Genomic DNA, 20,927 nt, shown 5'->3' with positions numbered 1-20,927 from the left:
AAAACTATCGAAGCCACGAGCTGCAACTACAGAAGCCCGCAAGCCCTAGATCCCCTGCTTTGCAATAGGAGAAGCCACCACAGTGAGAAGCCCACACGCTGCAACCAGAGAGCAGCCCTGCTCAACGCAGCTGGAGAAAAGCCTTGCAGCAATGAAGACCCAGCTCAGCCAAACATACACAAATAAATAACATTATTTTTAAAATCACAAATAATTTATAATAAAAATAAAAAAAGAAACAAAGCTGAAAGAACCTTATGGGAGCCACATAGAAACTTGTACACAAATGTTTATAGAAATATTATTCACAATAGCCAAAAGACAGAAACAATCCATATGCTCATCAACTGATGAACAGATAAACAAAAGGTGGTGTATCAATATGATATGACTATAACTTGGCAATAAAAAGGAATGAAGTACTGATACATGCTATGACATAGATGAATTTGAAAGCAAGCTAGGTGAAAGAAGCCACTCACAAAATGCTATAGATACCATTCCATTTATATGAAATGTCCAAAATAGCCAAAGCTATGAAGATAAAAAAATAGATTAGTTGGTGCTTAGGGCTGGGAGTATAGGAGATTAGAGGAGTTGATAGCTAAAGGGTGTGGAATTTCTTTTTGAGGTGACTGAAATGCTGTAAAATTGATTGTGGTGATAGTTACACGTATCTGTGAATGTAAGAAAAACTGGATTGCACACTTTAAATGGGGGGATTTTATAGTACATGAATTGTATCTCAATAAAGGTGTTTTTTTTAAATTTTTAATCTGCTGGAAATAGGGTAAAAATTTACTTGCCAGAGGAAATGAATTACTATTTTAGAATATTTTGCAGGAGCAAACAGGCATATGTAAATAGAGGGTAGATGATCTGCTTTTATTCTTGAGAAGCAATGGGTGAAAGTCCATGCCAAATGCTATTTGGAAACCAAGTCCTCATGGGATGGGGTGAAGAGTCTCATTTTGATTTAGATAAGAAGCGACTTTGAAACACAAAACAAGCACAATAGCAGAAGTATAGAAAGCAGGATTCTTCTTGGATAGTTGCTAAAACTTGCCTTTTTTTTTTATTATTTTTTCAGCGATCTGTAGTAGAAAACATGTGGTAAGGTCTTGTTTTCATATAACTCTAAAATTTTTCAAGAAAAGAAAATACAAATGAATGGAGATAGAATACAGAAATATATTTCTAGTTGACTTAAGTGGGTGGAACAGTCACAGCTGAACTTTAACACAGGCCAGGGCCAATGCATTCACTTAGGGATGCGGATGGGTGGATGGGTAGATGAATGGATATAGATATAGATAGTCCCTTGAGCTACTGGTGACAACTTACAGCTTAGAAAAAATAATTCAGTGTCATTAAAAATTCTAGTGTCATGCTGGTTTGAGGAAAACATTAGGTCTGATTTAATGGCAGTATTTAAAAGGTCAGGCTTGTCACATAACATTTTAAGAAATTCAATGACATTTGATATTTAAAAAAAGAAAGGAGAGAAGGAAAAAAGAAGGAAAAAGAGGGAAGAGAGGAAAGGAAAGAAGAGAACTGATATACTGATCTTCTAGTGGTTGGGTGTATGACGCTTCTCTTTGAATGTAGGTATTTATTATTGTGTCAGTTATGGTAAATCGTTACAAAGAATTTCTTAAGGCAAAAAATTCTCATTATTATAGATAAGGATTTGGGCTCATCAGTTAATTAAGAGATTTCTTTTAGCTGAAATGTACATCATAAGTTCAAGTTTTATTGTTGTTTCTTTACACATACTTATTTAATGTAGTACATTAATTCAAGGAAGAAATAAATCAATTGACGATATTTACCTCCTGTTTCTGACCTATTGTATAATGTAATCCTTTGTTCATCATCTTCAGTCCATTTAATTGGAATATTCCATGTGTAACTAGTTTTTAAAAAGAAAAATTTAACTTTGATTACTAAAACATAAAAACATTTCCCAAGTAAAAATAGACAAGCATAAAAGGCAATAGACAAGCATATTTTCCTCATAAGCAATTATCTAGTGTATAGTATACAATTAACACAGTTAATACATTATACTCTTTTATGGTAAGGATAGGCTATGTAATTGCTTTCAATTTATATACATCTTTAAAATTTGGAAATCTGTTTCAGAAAATTAGCTAAGGTGAAGAAGATTATTTCAATAAAATGCCTTGAGACTTTGGGATAGAGGTATTGCATAAATATAAGAATTATATATATTATGTAAGAAAACTGAACATTCACATACATATTCGTATTCACTCTAATATGCTATAGTTCCCATCAAGGAACATAATACATTGTTAGAATTCAGAAGACAATCTTAAAATGCTGTAAAGGAAATAAAACATTTTAGAAATTACATTGAAATGACACTACCACCATCATCCCTTAAAATGTCTCATGCTCTTTAAATATCTCCTATTTAGAATCATGTGAACCAGTGTGCTGCAAAGAAAATCACTGGGCAAGCATGTTTCAGGGATTTTTAGTGTTTTCTTTAGCTCCTTAGTATTTTCTCATGGTGCCAAGGGAGGAGATGAGCTTTGTATTTTGATACAATATGTACACCTAATATTTACTCTTGAAATCTCTTAAGAGAGATCATAAGTATCTTTTTGGTTGTTCTCATTATCATACCTTACCAGTCGAAAAATACAGGAAATCTAGAGAAAAGATGAATCTGAGTTTGGGTTTAGGTTTCACCTCATAGTTGACCAATGATCTGTGGTCATTCAAGTCCCTAACAGAGAATGGGGGAATGATATTTCTCCCTTTCAAGATATAATAAAATGTATATAATTCAGAGAGATGTGTTTGTCATCTGCATGAAAGAAGTAATCCTTTGTTTTATAATTAGTGAAATGTTTTATAGATTGAGCTTTTACTAGCTTTCTTGAAGGATTTTTTTGCATTTGAATATTTTCGGCTGTAAGTTTCACAGAACCAATACATGAACTGTTTCTTGGATCTTAGACATTGTCAGTGGTCCCTCCTTATCCCCTTGAATCCCTTTGTCGTGTTTGTACTTCCGGTTGTAGATTCCAACGTGCTTTCCCTGCCAACAGCCAGCACCGGGTCTGTCTGTCCGAGGACTGCCCTCTGGCTGCCTGATCAAGGAAAGCCAGAAGTTCCTGAAAATGTACATCCTTGGGTGCGGTCTTTAGCCAATGATGGCTGGGCATGAGAGTGTTCTTTGCCCCATCTTGGCAGGACCACGCTGAAGCACGGTCTAGAAGTTCCTTACAGGGTAGTTGCCTTGGACAGCACCTACCTGTTGTATTTTGCTGTTTGATAGCCCACCGCCCAATCCCCCACCAGCCTTTCCTAGATTTCCTTATGAGTCACTCTCACTTGAATGATCAGAGTCTGATTTTAGTGAACCTAAGAATGATACCTTATAACTTCTTGACAGATAGACAAAGAAACGTTTTTTAAAAGTCATATCCTACCTACAGATTTCACTCTCACTGCTCTGCTGATTTGGTGTTGCTATGTAGACTAACATTGCATTCTCTTCAGCTTTCCCCCTTGCCAACCCAACTGAAACAACTGATTCTGCAGTGTCTGGATACCCTATGTATACAGTTAGGATTTCACACTTCCACTGTCCCCTCTAAGACATGGTGTTTGGGACTAGGCTGTGCCTGAGAGTAAGCATAAGACATATTACTAAGGTCATATAAAAAAATATTACTCTGAGGTCTGTAAGAGCATCATAAGACAAAAAAGTTTAGAGGGTTGAGGCTATATAATTTTATAGTTTTGGAACCACTTGCAGGATCTAATATTATCTGAGTAAAACAATAGATTTGAGAGTACAAAATATCAAGAAATAGAAATTACATAAATGAAATGATAGAGTTTCTTATATGTTATCTAAACTTCAAAAGTATATTTTTAAAGGTATAATTCACTTTTTAAAAGACTGGCTGATATGCTTAGTTCCATTGGCAATAACGTTTTTTTGTTGTTGTTGTTTGTTTGGAGAGGGATCCATAATGCAGGAGTAGTTGTAAAAAATCCAATTCCACAGGTTTAAAAACACCATTGGCTGCCTTTGACTTAACAAATCAGTGGATGTGAATGAGAGAAGGGAACAACTACTGTGAAACATTCCCAATGGCAGTTTGTTTCTCAAGAAAGAAGTATATTTAAAAAATTTTATATGTGCAAAGACTATTAAATAGCAGTATTAAAGATAGCCAATCTGATCTGCTAGAACATAAACAGTAACTGTAAAAAAAACAATTTATGGTTAATAAAATGATCACATAAATTATGTAGGTTTATATAATTGAACTGTCACCTGATAACAGATCAGGTCTAAGTATCAAATCATTCACGTATTATGAAGAGGAAAGGATGAAAAACAAAGTCTTCTCCATCATAATCTGTCCTCTCCAAAATAAAGCATATACAGACATTCCCTGACTGACTTCATTGGGCCTAAAAACTCAAATTTTCCTATATTTTGGCGTGAACTATTAATTTTCAGAACCTGCACTCCAGCAAGATATCCAGTTTCTCTGAATTTCATTTATGGTGGGAGAGCTGAGTGTCTGAGGCTTTCAGGGGGTTGTGGGGGTGGGGAGGCTGGTAACAGGTTTCAACAAGGTGACCACCACTGGCTTCTCCAGTTTAAGTGCCAATCAGTTTATTGGAAGTAGCTTATTTAATAATTCTGAGTGTTCTTCATCCTCCATGCCTTAGACAGAAAGTTTTTGGCAATTTGAATTTTTGGAAACACCTGAGGTGCTACTCATGTGACTTAATTCCCAAAGTCCTGAATTGGAAGCCAGGAAACAGATTCTGTTCCCTACTACATAGAATATGTATCATAAAGTGGGTCTATAAAGCTTTTTCAGTTCTCTAGAAATATGGCTATGACCCCTATAAACAAGATGAAAACAATGTTCTAAAAGGAGATTGTTCTTTGCAAATTCATCTGAATCGATTCCCTGTACACTGTTTATTCTTTAACTGGAAATTTTAGCTCAAGTCAATCTTTGGAACATCTGCCACATGCCCCCAGCCCTAGCCCCTCTCCTGGTGCAGGCCCCAGCAACTCCATCACCTCTCACAGGGGTCACCCGCTATAATATGATCCTAACAGGTCTCCCTGAATCCACACTGGCCCCACGTGATCTGTCCTCCATAGGACACTAGAGAGGAACTTTGAAAAATGTAAACGTGATCCTGCCTGTTCTTGCCTTAACTTCCTTGAATTTGCACACTCTTTTGTTCAGAATCTTTAACGTGCTCTGCACGCCTGGCCCCCGCCTTCCTCTCCAGCTTTATCCCACCCCCCCGCCAACTCTTCCCAGGGCCTCTTTGTCACCCAGTTCTTGGAGCCAGACTGCCTGCATTCAAATTGAGGGTCCATCACTTGCACTCTGTGCAACCTTGAATAAGCTGTTTAATCATGTTCTGCCTAAATTTCTCCATCTGTTATAATAAAATACTCTAAAGGACTTAAAATTGTGGCAGCTACTTAGTAAACGCCCGATCAGTATTGCATATCATATGTATAATGCTCCTTTTCAACGTTAGAGACTTCATACGTGTTTTCTACTTTGACAACCCTGACAGTCACCCTCAACATCAATTTTTACTCAGTTTAAGAATCACTTCCTCAAGACAGAAAGTCTTCTGTAGCCTTCTCTACTCCACCACACCTCTTGCCTCAGGCTCAGTGTATCAGTGGACACATATGGCAGGAGAGAATAATTACTGTGAAACTTCCAAATGCAAGCTTGTTTTGCGAGAGAGAAATGTTTCTAAAATTTTAATATCCAGAGGCTCTAGCAGTATTAAAATGGGCCAATCTATTGATAATTTGCTGGAACATACAACTAACTATAAAAGAACCAGCTTACGGTTATTAAATTAAACACTTCCTGAGACACTTTCTTTGCACTCTGTAATTCTCCTTCCTCATATTATCCTAATTGCTATTGAATAACTGATCTTGTGATGCTTTACATATGTGACTGTAAGATAAGGTCAGTGAGACTATTCAAAATGAGAGGAAGAAGGTGAAGGGTCTTTAAAATAGAAATCAGGCAGTGGCGATTAGAAGCCACCTGGAGTGTGGTGGGTACAAAATTGTCTCCACCCAAAGCAAGTGTTAAGCTAAAAGACAATTAAAATCAGCATGGATGAAATTTGAATGGTGTCTAGGGAATTTAGTGTATGGCTTTGGAGAAGGCAATGGCACCCCACTCCAGTACTCTTGCCTGGAAAATCCCATGGACAGAGAAACCTGGTAGGCTGCAGTCTATGGGTTGCAAAGAGTCGGACACGACTGAGCGACTTCACTTTCACTTTATTTAGCCAGAATCCTGTCTAGGAGGCGCTTCAGTTGGGTAGGGGGTCAGTGGCTGGGAGATCCTACGGTTGTGGTTTTGTTCTCTTCAGTTGGGAGCAGTTGGTACTCCATTAATGTCTACAAAAATAACTAATTATACAGCAATGGCTGTAGTATTAACTCTTTTGTAAAAGTTGTTGTCATACAAGGGTGATAAGTTTGGAAACCACTGGCTGTGTGGCTCATATTTTGTCAGCTTTTACAATAGTTGAGATGTTTAAGAAATCTGGCAAATTAGAGGGAATGACATATTGGATTTGTAATTTTAACTGAAATTCTTAGAATATCTTAACTCAGTAGTCATGTTTAAATGTCTAGAAAAATCTGATTTTGCTGGGGTTTTTTTTGTTATTGTAATTCTATTGGACTGTAATTGACTTACAATGTCAGTTTCAGGTATATAGCATAATGATTCAGTAATATATATGCATATATCATTCTTTTTCAGATTCTTTTCCCATATAGGTTATTGTAGAATATTGAGTAGAGTTCCCTGTGCTATACAGTAGGCCCCCGTTGGCCATCTGTTTTATAGAGTGTGTGTAAGTTAATCCCAAGCCCCTAATTTATACTCCATCACCGTGTTTCCCCTTTAGTAACCCTAAGTGTATTTTTGAAACATGTGAGTCTGTTCCAAATATCATTCCATATATGTGTGATATCATATGATATTTGTCTTTCTCTGAATTCACTTTACTTTGTATGATAATCTCTAGGTCTGTCCACGTTGCTTCAAATGGCACTATTTTGTTCCTTTTATGGCTGAGTAGTATTCCATTGTATACACATACCACATGTTCTTTATCCATTCTTCTGTTGATGGACATTTAGATTGCTTCCATGTCTTGGCTATTATAAACAGTGCTGATGAACACTGGGGTACATGTTTCTTTTCAAATTACAGTTTTCTCCAGATATATGCCCAGTAGTAGGATTGTTGGATCATCTGGTAGTTCTGTGTTTAGTTTAAGAAAACTTCATACTGTTCTCCATAGTATTTGTACCAATTTATGTTCCCACCAACAGTATAAGAGCATTCCCATTTCTCCATACCCTCTCCAGCATTTATTGTTTGTAGGGTTTTTGCTGCTTGTCATTCTGACCAGTGTGAAGTGATACCTCACTGTAGTTTTGACTTGCATTTCTCTGATATTTAGTAATGTTGAGCATCTCTTTATGTGCTAGAAGAGTCTCATTATGTAAAGTTAAAGGTTTGAGGATTCCCTGGTGGCTCAGACGGTAAAGCGTCTGCCTGCAATGTGGGAGACCCAGGTTCTATCCCCGGGTCGGGATGATCCCCTGGAGAAGGAAATGGCAACCCACTCCAGTATTCTTGCCTAGAAAATTCCATGAATGGAGGAGCCTGGTGGGCTATAGTCCATAGGGTTGCAAAGAGTCGGACATGACTGAGCAACTTTTCACTCACTCACTCTTTTTGTTGTTGTTGTTTTTAAAGCTTAATGTGTTGAAAATGTCCAAGAAATTTGATATGCCATATTTATGAATTTTAATTTGTTATGTCCATAAAAATGTATAGAAAAGTATTTTTAATTAGATTTATAAATCTGTGTCTTTAGGTGTTTATATTTGAAATTGTAAATGGAATTTAATAACATTTTCAGTAGTATTGGGGGCTTCTCTGATAGCACAATTGGTAAAGAGTCTGCCTGCAATGCAGGAGACCTGGGTTGGGAAGGTCCCCTGGAGAAGGGAAAGGCTACCCACTCCAGAATTCTGGCCTGAAGAATTCCATGGACTGTATTCTCCATGGGGTCGCAAAGAGCAGGACACAACTGAGGGACTCTTACTTTCACTTCACTAAGTAGTGTTGTTTAGAAGTTTCTTATAAATGAAATATACAAAATAATTTGATTGATTGAGTTTGTAATTGTTAAAATGTTCAGGAGAATTTCATTTATGCATTGTAAATAAAGACATCCTCAATCAAAAACTAGGGAAACTGCTATTGAAAAGTCTCCTCTACTCTACCCACAGGCCAGCACCTCTCTCAGAAGCACCCCCTTCTAAATACTTCTGGTTTTGGTTCTTCGGATGTCTAATCCCGTAACTGTAAATACCTCTATATTTTTTAGGTAGTATTTATTAACTCACTCACGAAAGAGGGTGATTTAATTCACTTTTCACTGCTTTCTTTTTCATTCTCCCTTTAACAGTCAAATTTTAATAAAGCAAAATTGTTATTGTTATCAGACTGTGTATAAGTTACAGTTGTTCCTTTAGATAATATACTCATACTGCCGTTTCTTGTTTTATAAATTTTAGAATTGCTACTCTCTCCTAACTGTAGAATAAGGTTCTCTTGTGCAGTGCTGGTAAATGCTCAATAACTGGTTCTCAGGGTGGAGTGGAAGGTGGGATGTATTATTTGCTGATTTCTATTAACTCACATCATGACCAATTTCAGGCTACTGGAATGACATCTCTGAGTTGGGATTAAAACCAGCTTCAGTCCACCACTGAATCAGTATCCCAACATTCTTCTACCCTTTCTTCCTTTTCCACCTCCTTTCTTCTGTCAACTATTTTTTTTTTCTTGTTACAGTGTTAAAACTGTACAATCTAACCTGCCACCAGAACAGAATTATAACATGTTATCCATTGGTTGATTATAAAAACTAAAAGACAATAAATAACATATATGGAGTTAAGCTGTATACCTATTGTTGGCCAAGAAGTGTGTTGAGTTATATTTCCTTTTCTATGGTTTGATTTCATGGCCCTTGAGTCACTTAAGTAAAAATTTCCCCTAAGAGTAAAATAGACTCCTTGTTGGGTTTCCCTGGTAGCTCAGTGGTAAAGAATCCACCTGTCAGTGCAGGAGACTCCTTTTCCTTATACTTTATCAGTGGCATAAAATCATTCTACCTACTTCTTTTTTTTTTTTTTTGGATCACAATTTTTACATACGGCCTTGATTTTTTTTTTTTTCTAATTTTTCTTCTTTATGGTTGACCACACTGATAAGCCTTCACCAACTCCTCAATTTTGCCATCCTCCCAATCATACTGTCTTTTTTCCTGCAGATCACCTAACTCAGCTCCAGTCCTCCTGCTCTTAGGGCACTGTAAGCCCATTGGATGGGTGCTGGTCTGCATTTCCTTTCATGGATCTCCTAGGACAGATACACTGTTTCCTGGTTCCTGTGTCTTCCTCTTTTTTTATATATTCGTATTTTTTCTCTCCCTGCTCCAGTTCACCTGGAGTGTAGCCTTAGTAACTTTCTAAGTGCTGTGTGGAAAGCATTTTCTGGGGCTGCATGTCAGAAAATGTCTTCACTATGCTGTTACATTTGGTTTAGGGACTGGGTAGAGAATCGGAGGTTGAAAATATTTTTTGCATCTACATTTCAGATGTCTGCTTTATTTTCTTCTTGTGTTCAGAGTTGTTGTGAAGAATTCTAATGTCACAGTAACTCATGTACCCTTATTCTCTGAAATTTCATGAGGCTGTAGCTAAGAATGTTTTGGTTTTTATCATTTTGTACTATGGACTCAATGGGGCTTTTTAATCAGAATCCTTGTGTCTTTTATTATTTCTTTGATATAATATGCCCATTAAGTTTCTCTGTTTTCCTTTTTTGAGAGACTTCTATTAGTTGGTGCTAGGGTTTTTTCATATTTATCTTCTCTTTCACATTTGTCAGTTCTGTGTATGCTTGTCCTGTACTTTTAGAGAATTCTCCAAATTTATTTCGAATTGGTCTATTAATTTCTTTGACAACTGAAATTTTAATCTTTCATAGCTCTTTTATATTTTTAGTTTGTCCTTTCAAAAACAATCTGCTCTTAGTTAATGTGTATAAGAGCTTTGATCTCAATATATTTCATAAATTTTTTATTTCAATTATGTCTCTTATTGAGATGGGTTTATTGTTTATTCATGTAAGATTTTAACTTTTATGTTTTTTAGATTTTTTTCATGCATCTTGTTATCTTTGATTGTTCATTCATGTTTAAGAAGGACTAAATTGATTATTCTTGGTGTCTTGTATGTAACCCCTCTACTGTTGAGAAGAGAGGTGTATTTTTGAGACAGACTTTTCCGCTGAACAGGAAGTCTGACTAGAGGCTCTGTGTATGTATGAGTGGAGCTGGCAGCTCCAGCCCATTCATCCTACAAATGCCACAAGGAGGAAAGCTTTACTCTGAGTGTACCCACCAAATGGAAATTCTTAGCTTTCCTCCACTGTTTTAGTCAATTTGTTCAGGGGAAAAAAAAGCCCTCTGGGTTTTGCTGGGTCATTGCCAGACTTTTGAGAGCTCTGTGCAGAGGAAAGAAGGGCAGTCAGTGAAGGGAAAGTGGAGGGAGAGGGGTCTGGCTAATGCAATGGTCCCGAGTGCAGACTTCAAGTTAACGTCCCTTCTTTCAACCTCGCTTTCACTCCTGCCGTCCACTCAGTGCTGACACTGAGCCCAGGCCCATCTAGGGTAGGGGAAGTCAGCTTCCACCTCTGCTCAAGCCTCTTTTCATCTGGCTGCACCTTCTCAGTTTGTTTTCTGTCTATATTCCTCCCTCTACTTTTCTTCATCTAGGAACTTCAGAGTTCCTCTCTGTTTTCTTTACTTCTCTATTTCTTTTAGTACTTCTATTTCCTTTTTCAGTCATTTCCGGGAAGAATAAGACTTGCATGCACATGCTCAGTCCACCATTTTGAACCAGAGATGACTGAGCTATTTCTAAATGTCTATTTCCATAAAGACACTGTGCTTATGAATCAGGTACCAAAGAACAAGTTCTAAATGAATTGCTGGTATTTCCATCAAATTTCTGCTTCCCCTGAAGTGCATTATAGAGTCTTACCCAAAAGCTGAATGTGGCTCAGAAGCATTAGCTCTCGGGTCCAGTAGAAAGCGTTTTTGTGTGATGTTCTTCATATTGTCCACATTAAGTACAGGGTAACCCATCTGATTGGTCCAGGTGTCCATTACTTCTTTCACTGGGAGATTACTTGCCTAAGATTAAAAAAAAAAAATAGAGAACAATCAATCAACAAATAAGGGGAAATAAAAGGATAGAATAATCAGATAAAGAAATGATTGATAAATCATTTGTTAATCAAAGAAATTTTTGAGGATATACTTCTCATTACCTCTTCAAGTGCTGCCCAGAAATCTGAAGTTTTGGCATTCTCAAATTTGTGTTTTTTCAAGTAATTCTGCATGTGAAAGATAAATATTTCAGAAGTCAGTGTTTGCTTTTTCCATACCTTCACAACATGAGTGAACCTTTCAACAATCTCATTCTAATGTATAATATAGCAAGTATACCTGGAATGAAAATCGAATGATATTCTGTATGTAAAACATTTCATAACCTATAAAAACACTGTACAAATAATGATTTATTTGTAAAGCATAAGAAATACTTTTATTATTAATGAGATAATTTTTTTTTTTAGTCTAATGGAATTGTGAACAGGAGAGGGAAAGTTTAACTTGTTCAGGATATACAGTGCAAGGTACTCAGCAGACAGTCAGCAGACTGTAACATTTTTGATCTGCTAGGGAAAAAAGACTCATGATTCTGTGATGTTCACTTATTAGTGTTAAACTGTCCACTACCAGCTGTATCCCTTACCTTTATTTACACCAGTAGTGTTTTCTCATCTCAGACACTAGACGGCCCCATCACTCATGAGTGGTTTAAGTGATATGCAAAGATAAAAACTGGTAAGCTTGGCTGTAAGCCAGGGCTCTCAGCAAACTTCTTCCATAAAAAGCTGTAAAGATTTTAAGTGTTGTGAGCCATATAAGTCTCTGTCACAACTACTCAACTCTGCCTCCATAGCCCCAAAGCAGCCAAGATAATATGTAAGTGAGTAATCGTGGCTGTCTTCCAGTGAAGCATTTATGCACTGATATTTGAATTCCATGCAATGTTCACATGTCATGAAATATGCTTCTTTTGATTTTTGCCAGTCATTTAAAAATGTAGAAATGATTTTCATTTGCAGACCTTACAAAAATGGGTGGTGGACTGGATTTGGCCCAGAAGCTGTATTAGTGGTTTGCAGATTTTTGTTCTAAAGAAATGAATATACAGTCTTTGGAATAATAATCATCATGATGATAATGGATAAATTGGGGAAATTACTCACTGTAAAGTGTAAGCCTTCATTTTTCAAATACTTTTACAATACAGATACAAAATATTTTTACTAGAAGGTCCCCCTTTTGTCAGTTCTGGTCCCCAAAGCTCTCTGCATATGAGTTTTCAGGGATACTGTGATATCCCTAAAGAAAATTCCTAGTCTTCTAATCTCATAATTGGGCACTACTTGTGGTTCTCCAGGAAACCTTCCAAAATTCCTGCTGTAATTACTTCTGTTATGCTCTAGAATTGTCCTGTTTAAAATATGGATGTCTTTGATGGAAACAGAACCTTCTTAAGTGGTCTTTGAATCTTCAAAGAAAACAAACCAGTGGTTGACTTTGCACATAATCATTTTCACTCTAAGTTGCTCTAACTTTCAAGACGTGCTATTCCTAAGTCATGTTATCTTCTAAATTCCTTTTTTTAGCCATGGAGAGATAATACAATATTACCAGGACTGCTCCAAGATACCTGGGAGAGGGTTGAAAACAGTTTGAAACGCTGCCTTCCTGTTTGTTCTTTTGGTTGGTTGCCTGCTCAGCACTGCCGCTAGAGGGCAGGCAAAGGAAGGGAGAGGAAATGAAAGGCACATCAGTTCAGTTCAGTCAGTTAAGTCGCTCAGTCATGTCCGACTCTTTGCGACCCCATGAATCGCAGCACACCAGGCCTCCCTGTCCATCACCAACTCCCAGAGTTCACTCAAACTCACGTCCATCGAGTCGGTGATGCCATCTAGCCATCTCATTCTCTGTCGTCCCCTTTTCCTCCTGCCCCCAATCCCTCCCAGCATCAGTCTTTTCCAATGAGTCAACTCTTCGCATGAGGTGGCCAAAGTACTGGAGTTTCAGCTTTAGCATCATTCCTTCCAAAGAAAGGCGCATGTTCTTTATCAAATTCGTTCCAGAGTTTTGTATAGATCATTCTTTCTTAGTAAAATAATTGGATCCTTGAAATGGTAATGAATATAATTGTAGCTACCTGTTGATGATTTTTAGTGAATAGTATCTTCTTAAAATTAATTTAGAGGAACTTCTTTGTATAGTCACAGTGTCTTGTGCTGAGAAACGTGCAATCTTGGGACTGAAAGGAACCTTAAATACTATTTTATACAACTCTCACATTTTGGGGGTGAAGGAAACTGGTGTCTAGAGAGGAGAAGAGATTTGCCTGAGATTACAGTGAAGAGACTTCTGAGTCCTGGATCAGTTTGTGTGGTTTTCATCACTGTTGTTACTGTTTTTTAAATTAGTTCCTTGCTTCTTCTGAGTGAGAGGGTTACAGCTTATAGTATACTAAAAGTAACTAATTTTACCTAGATTAGTGCTTTTGACTATTCTATACTGACATTTTCTTCTTCACTTTGAATAATCACAATATAGTCATTCTAGTCAAAAGTTCATGATGACCTCGATCTCTCGATAATAGTCCCTCAGTTGTTACTGGTAAGAACAAAATGAAACAAACAGTGTTTCTACTACTAATATCTTAGGAAGGGAAAGGACATTTTCCAAGCCCTAGCCCTGTAAAGGATATCAAAAATAACTAGGTAATCCGTTTAACTTCTCTGTGAAACTTTGGCTAAATGACAGTTACAGACCCAATGTATGTAACAGACTGTATGTGAAATCGCTTTTTTTGAGTTTGTAATATTATCTATTCCTGAACGAGGAAAGTAAAAGGGGAATTGTCCTTAATTAATCACATATCTTAACATTCATCAGCCACATACCAGTGTAGTTTTTTCATAGTATTAAAAGTAATAAATCATACCTGACATCCTATTTGAAATTTCTCTCGTGTTATCCAGTTTTCAAGCATTCTCAGAATGGAAGCTCCCTATGATGTAAAAGAATGGTAAGTAAAACTAATATAGGATATATAAAAGAAACAAATATCAGTGATCTCTATTGGGACCAGTATCTCATGACCATATTTGTGGGATAATGTCTTCAAGATGACTCTGCTAAATGGTTATCAATCTGTGATTCTAGGGTGAAAATACCATCTGGCATACCTCCATATCTATGCTTCTGAAATAACTAAAAGGCAGGAAGAAAAGGATACAAGGGCCATCCTTTCACGAACCTGAGGTTCAAATAATTATTGCACTTCACCACATGAACCAGTAGATGGGGCTTTCCTAATGAAAGAGAAACTTGGGAAAAAAGTATTAAGTCATCTTTGAACAAGGAAAGCATAAAATTCTGGATAAAATTCAGGATAAAATTCTGGCTGCTTCTTACGTATATTGGAATATTTGGGGAAATTATATTTAACAGAGGGGAATAAACAGTTGAGGGATTAATCAGGTCATATAGTTTAATATAGATTAGACATATAATTTCTAATATAGATTAGACATATAATTTACTGAAGCCCAGGTGGTGCAGTGGTAAAGAATCTGCCTGCCAATGCAGGAGACACAAGAGACGCAAGTTTAACCCCTGGGTTGGGAAGATTCCCCGGAGAAGGAAATGGCAACCCACTCCAGTATTCTTGCTGGAAACATCCATGGATAGCAGAGCCTGGAGAGTCTATGGAATCGCAAAGAGTCGGACACAACTGAGCACTATCCACACACAAAGACACATGATTTAGAAATCCTTCTCTTCCAAAATGGTTTCTCTCACTTGGTTTTATTTAGTCTGAAGTATCTGATGAATACCTCTGCTCTCTACTTGCTTTTCATATGTTATAAGATTAACTCTAAAACACTTTATTGGTAGATTTAAACAGCTTCCTGGTGGCTTAGTAGTAAAGAATCCACCTGCCACTGCAGGAGACCCGGGTTCGTTCCCTGTGTTGGGAAGATCCCCTGGAGAAGGAAATGACATCCCACATCAATATTCTTGCCTGGGAAATCCCAGGGACAGAGGAGGCTGGCGGGCTATAGTCCATGGGGTTGTAAAGAGTCGGACACAACTTAGTGACTAAACAACAACAATAGCCAAAATAGATTTAAAAATCAATTTTCAAGTAGCTGACCAGAGAAACATTGCTTCCTTATTTAAATTAGCAATTTTTACTGTAATTTATTAAAATATAAGTTATTTTTGTACCTAGTGGAAGGCTAAAGGCTTAGAAACATGTATTTATTTCTGACCTAATACCTTAAACCCATGGAATATCTGGGACTTAGGAAGAAGGTCATTTAATAAATATAAATGTCTCTCCATGAACTATTAGAATATACTATAAATAGATTCAAAGTTTTCATTTTAACTGAAAGATAAAAAGAATCATTGACAATGTAAAAGAAAAATGAATAAAGGAAGCCTAAAAATGCCATGAAAATATATGAGAGGGAAAGCCAAAAAATATGGTGCTGTATGCCTCAAATACTAATATATGGTATTTTTTACTCAAGCCAATTTTATCTACTATTCATTTTAATAATTATCATAGTTTGTCTTAAGTAAAACTTTGGGTATCTCCTAGAACAATAAAATGTATTAGTTTACAGAGGTTTTTGGACAACTTAGTATAGTTGGTAAACCATGAGAAGCTGAGGTAGAAAATTGACTAAAATATGCTGCATACAGCTGTGGAATATGTTTAGAGGAGAAGCTACAGGAGAAAAAGTTGAAAGAGAAAATGGGTAGCATGAAACTGCATCACTGTGGATTTTCAACACCTTTCATGGAATATTAATGGATAAAAATGCCCCATCTATGACATGCTAACAAAAGTCATTCATCTTTACATCTTATATGAAACTAGATGAAAGTAATTCCTTAAATGGACTTGGATTTAAATACTTACTGGAAGCACTCTACTAGAAAAGCTGTCCATGTATATGGCATTTCTCATTGACTACAGAAAAAGATTTATTGTCATTCAAATAATCAAATCAAATAATTTTAAGTTGGACGTTTAAAGTATAAATGTTCAGTTATCAGAATGAGAGCCATTTTAAGCAAAAGTGAAAAGAGAAACTTTAAAAAAAAATCTGATTCAGAATTCTGTGACTATGACCAGCATTGATCATTTCCACTGAAAATTGCAAACTGTGGAATATTCAGCACTGGTATAAGCTCTACACTATTTCCCCAAACACATTAACATAATCTATCCATTCTTACCATTTTTAGGCATTTGCTAAGGAAAAAACAGGAAAACATTCAAAACAGTGTCATATTTTCCCCACCTTACTATAGGAAATTCCATCAAAAACAGATGTTATTTCATCAGGAGTTGCTACAGTGACTACTATTGGGTGTGAAGACATCAAAGAATCATCCTCTTGCACAGGTAATACATCATCAAGTATCATCTGATCACGCTGAAATGACAATGAACCAAAGAAATATAGCACTTTATACTGGTTTATATATAAAAATATGTATATAACACAGATTGACTCATGTTATTTAAAGGAAGCATTAGGTGTTCAAGTAATCATATTTTGCATTGATTTTTCTACACTGATTCCATTCCCTTCCCTTACATATAATTCCTTTGACTTTGCCCCTATATGGCTGGCCAAGAAGACACAAGCATTTATAAATTCTGTTTCTGCTATTTCTTTATGACTTTCAGACATGTGCCAAACTTTTCAGGCTCTGTTTCCATATCTGTGCAACAGGAATGATGGTATCACCTCACAAATTTGTCTGAGAAGTAAGGAAGAATATTGATTTGCCAAAAATGGATGTTTTAGGGGTCTTTTCTGCCAACTAATCGTTGGAATTTGGATGATTCATTGTTGAAGAAAATACTAACTTTTGCATTAGTTCTAATAGTTACCTTCTCATTCCAACCCTAGGTTTTCACAGCAAAATAGAGTGGTTGAGAAGTCTAGCCCTATAGTCAAGCTTTGTGGATTCAAAGCTCATTTTTCTCGACATGTAAGCTTAAGTAATTTCCCTCACTCATTAAATAGGAGTAATGATGGCAGCTACTTTTCAGAAACGTGCAGAGGATTTGATGAGACAATGCATGCAAGCATTTGACATGGTACCTGGCACAGAGTGAAATCTTAGCACATTAGCTGCTATTATCATTTTGATTCTTAGTTAGAATCTGAAATCTAGCTCTAATAAACCACGACTAATAAAAAATCAAAAGCTTTATTGGTCTTACTTAATCAAAAAATATTTCCAAAAGGGAGGATGCTATATTAGTGTACATTTTCCAAGGTTGTGAATTCCATTTATAATAGGCAGGATACTATCGTCAAATGATGACTGTCAATCAAGGTAATTTGATTTAAATTTTGATTTTTGTGCCCCTAAAATGTTTTGGTAAGAAGAAAGAATCTTATTCTCAATGTCAGTAAATTTGACTCTAGTCTTGGTCGTGTTACCAATTGTCTATGTAATATTGCAAACTTATATTACTTCCTGGGCATCAGAGTTTTCACCTGTGAAATGAGGCTCCGCTGTTGTGGTACTTAGCAAGCTTTCTTACAATGCATCTTTGTTCATCTATCCCTTCCACCACCTAAATTGGGAGTGTTTATAAGGGCAGGAAGTGTGTGTGTTTTATTTAGTTTTGGGTCCTCTATAGTGTTCATTGAATGAAGAATGAATGAATGGATGAAGAATGAATGAGTTGGATCATATGATTACATTTCATTTAAGAACTGAGTACTAAATTCTTCTAATATTTAATTGGTGTTTTTGAAACATTAAAAATTAAATGTTAAAATATTACATATTATGCATAATATAGCAATATTAAAATGTTATAATTTCTTATATCTTGATATACAGAGGGTTACTTTATAAAAAGTAAAGGAGAAAATAACTTTTAATTTATATAGTTTAATTTCAACAAATTACAAAATCAGCATTTTTCAACATAAATGAATGGTCTTCAGCTAGGGGAATTTTGTCCCCTAGCTGACATATGAAAATATGTGGGGAAATTTTGGTTTTACAACTGGGATGGAGAGTTACTTGAATCTAGTAGATACAGGCCAGGGATGCTGCTAAATAGCCTACAATACACAGAACACCCTCACTACAAATAAATATCTGGCCCTATAGTTCCAGATGAAAAATCCTGATGTAGATTAAATTTTAAGGAAGCAATTGTTGCAAATTAACTTTTTTAGTTTTTAAACCAGGTTATGCAAACTTAGACTTCAAGCATAAAACGGTCTTCTCATTCTGTCCAGGAGAGGGCAGTAGTCTACACAGTAGACAGCCTTGTGTAACTCTTCTTTCACATATCTACATGTTTATACTTTTATATATACAAACTGATAAGCATACGCTTCCCTGGTGGCTCAGATGGTAAAGCGTCTGCCTGCAATGTGGGAGACCCAGGTTTGATTCCTGGGTCGGGAAGATCCCCTGGAGATGCTTACACCATCTAAATACACTTGAAAACAGATATAGCTTTTCAGGAAAGCAGTATCTGTAGAGTTCATAGAAGGCTCTGTTCCAGGCCCCACGGGGACACACAGTTAATGTATAACACACAGGTAATTAATAGTACCTGTATAACACACAGGTAATTATAGTAATTACCTGTACATTTTTCGGGGCGCTTTTAAGCCTACAAAATAGAGAACAATGTTCTTCTTTAATGGAAGAGAGAACAGACTCAGAGAGCATATGTAACTTGCTCCAGGTCACATTCCCTGTAACACACCTTAAAATGATGCATCCAGGATTTAAGCCTGAGTCTAACTACTACGTTTATGTGCTTATCTCTTCGCCACATCATTTCAGCAAACTGTGTAAGGGAAGTCATTTTTAAAATTAGGCTTAGACGTTTTTCAAAGGGTTAGACCTACAGATACTTTCTTGAACACACAGTTCACATCGTTTAAGCTAGATATTTTTTCCTGCCTTGGCGTATGTTCTTGAATGACTCTACCAATGACATCCTAGGCTTGTGGTGTTCAGTTGCTCTCTAGTGCTTGGGTGTAGGCTCTGAGCATGGTATAGTCACGGGAGCCAGCTGGCTCCACCCCATCCTCCCAGTACAATTCCCAGTTCAGTACCGCACATGGTCCCTAACTCAGGGCCACTGTCATAGTCCAAAGTCTCCAGTCTGCTTGGCACGAGCATAATAGAGATTTGAAGTTTATGTGTTTCAAGCTCACCATTTGCCAGTCTTTTTCTGCATAGGCTACTCCCAGGTACTCAAAGAAGGAAGCAAATCCTTCATTTAGCCACAAGTCGTCCCACCATTCCATGGTCACAATATTTCCAAACCACTGCAATTATAAGCAATAAAGAGATAGTTAAATTCCCATGCCTGTGGTACAGAGGCTGAGAAATTTTCAATATAATAATTTGTTCATGTAAGTTTTGTAATGACACAGAAGTAGCAGACATCATACTCAGCATTTATTTCCTGCTTTATTTCTCCCTAGTTGATGCTAAGATTCTATACCTGATGCACAAGCTCATGGGCTATCACAGCAGCCACCCTCTGTTTGTTTGATGAGGCAGATTCATCAGGGTCATACAGCAGGTTTGTTTCTCTGTAAGTGATGAGTCCCCAGTTCTCCATAGCCCCAGTGCCGAAATCTGGAATAGCAATTTTATCTATGGAAAAAGAGTCCAGTGAGAAATACATTCTTTCCATTTTGTTCATAACATTTCTTACCAAATTAAGTTCTTTAGATGAATGTTTTTTAACAGGCTAAAAATAATTTTTCAGAGTGAAAAACAATCATCTATTTGTATAAACTTTTTAGTCTTTAATGTGCTCAAAATTTCCATGGAACTTTTCCTGTTGACTCCAGAAATCAGTGTCTTTTATTTTTTAAGAATATGATTGGCAATGCTCTTTTCAAGTCCTCTATAATTTTATGTCTTCTGTTTCTTTCTGTATTTCATTTTTATTTGCTTTTTTCCCAAGCGTCTGTTTTGGAGGATATGCTGTAAGAAATAAATTGGTGAGAATTCCACTTTCCAGATTATCAAGAGTGGTACAAGAGAAATAAACAGAAAAAGACTTTTAAATTAATGTGCTTAATATTTTATTAGATATTAAGCTGATTTTTGTGAAGTATTTCTCTTTCTGTCTCCTTCTCTGATAGTTGTGAAGCAATCAAAAGAAAGTGGGGAGGAGCTTTCACAAAGTTTTTCACAACCATAGCCATTCCCATGTAGAGAATTTGGCATTCCAATTGCTTTGCATTGGTAATTTATTAAAGTAAAGGCAGAAACAGAAAAAGAGAAAGTCAGTTGTTGGTGGTTGGTTTTTTTGTTATTGTCTTCATTTCATCCCTACAGTCATCTGTATGGGTGTTACATTTACAGTCTTTGCTGATACCGCCCAAACTTACTAATAAAGAGTTTCTGATTATAGCACTGTTTTTATTTTCAAAAGAAAACATGTTCCCCTATCCTTCATATTAGAAAAAATATTTATAGTAGGAGCACCAGTTCATTTTAACTGCTGGAGAATCTGGAATTAGTCTTGTACAATAATGGAGAGACTGGAAGTCCATAAGACTGACTTA

The 20,927-nt window shown here is 36.4% G+C and overlaps 1 protein-coding gene and 1 long non-coding RNA gene across 20 annotated transcripts in view; one reads left to right on the top strand and one right to left on the bottom strand.

The window, feature by feature from the left end:
• Positions 1 to 20,927, top strand: part of LOC147371137 (uncharacterized) — a 125,468-nt gene that overhangs the window by 64,448 nt on the left and 40,093 nt on the right. For 8 of the 19 annotated variants that reach the window (XR_015165852.1, XR_015165854.1, XR_015165851.1 and 5 more), the window contains one exon: positions 16,657 to 16,750. The exons of 6 other annotated variants lie outside the window; for them this stretch is intronic. This is a non-coding gene — a long non-coding RNA (uncharacterized LOC147371137). Of the gene's footprint in view, positions 1 to 14,302; positions 14,354 to 16,656; positions 16,751 to 20,927 lie in introns of those variants that run through there. 5 more of the 19 variants (XR_015165866.1, XR_015165859.1, XR_015165864.1 and 2 more) reach the window with 1 other exon arrangement.
• Positions 1 to 20,927, bottom strand: part of ENPEP (glutamyl aminopeptidase) — an 81,489-nt gene that overhangs the window by 30,175 nt on the left and 30,387 nt on the right. The window contains exons 5-11 of the mRNA XM_086407053.1: positions 19,850 to 20,004; positions 19,557 to 19,670; positions 16,647 to 16,781; positions 14,270 to 14,335; positions 11,496 to 11,561; positions 11,207 to 11,358; positions 1,833 to 1,912 (exon numbers count right to left, since the gene is read on the bottom strand). Of these exons, the coding sequence (XP_086263179.1) occupies positions 1,833 to 1,912; positions 11,207 to 11,358; positions 11,496 to 11,561; positions 14,270 to 14,335; positions 16,647 to 16,781; positions 19,557 to 19,670; positions 19,850 to 20,004 (768 nt within the window). The remainder of the gene's footprint in view (positions 1 to 1,832; positions 1,913 to 11,206; positions 11,359 to 11,495; positions 11,562 to 14,269; positions 14,336 to 16,646; positions 16,782 to 19,556; positions 19,671 to 19,849; positions 20,005 to 20,927) is intronic.

The sequence above is a fragment of the Bos grunniens genome, chromosome 6, assembly GCF_055505025.1.
Source record: "Bos grunniens cultivar Pamir isolate PY7600 chromosome 6, Bosgru_T2T1.0, whole genome shotgun sequence".
In the NCBI taxonomy this organism is placed as follows: Eukaryota; Metazoa; Chordata; class Mammalia; order Artiodactyla; family Bovidae; genus Bos; species Bos grunniens.
This window is presented reverse-complemented; position numbering and strand designations above follow the sequence as displayed.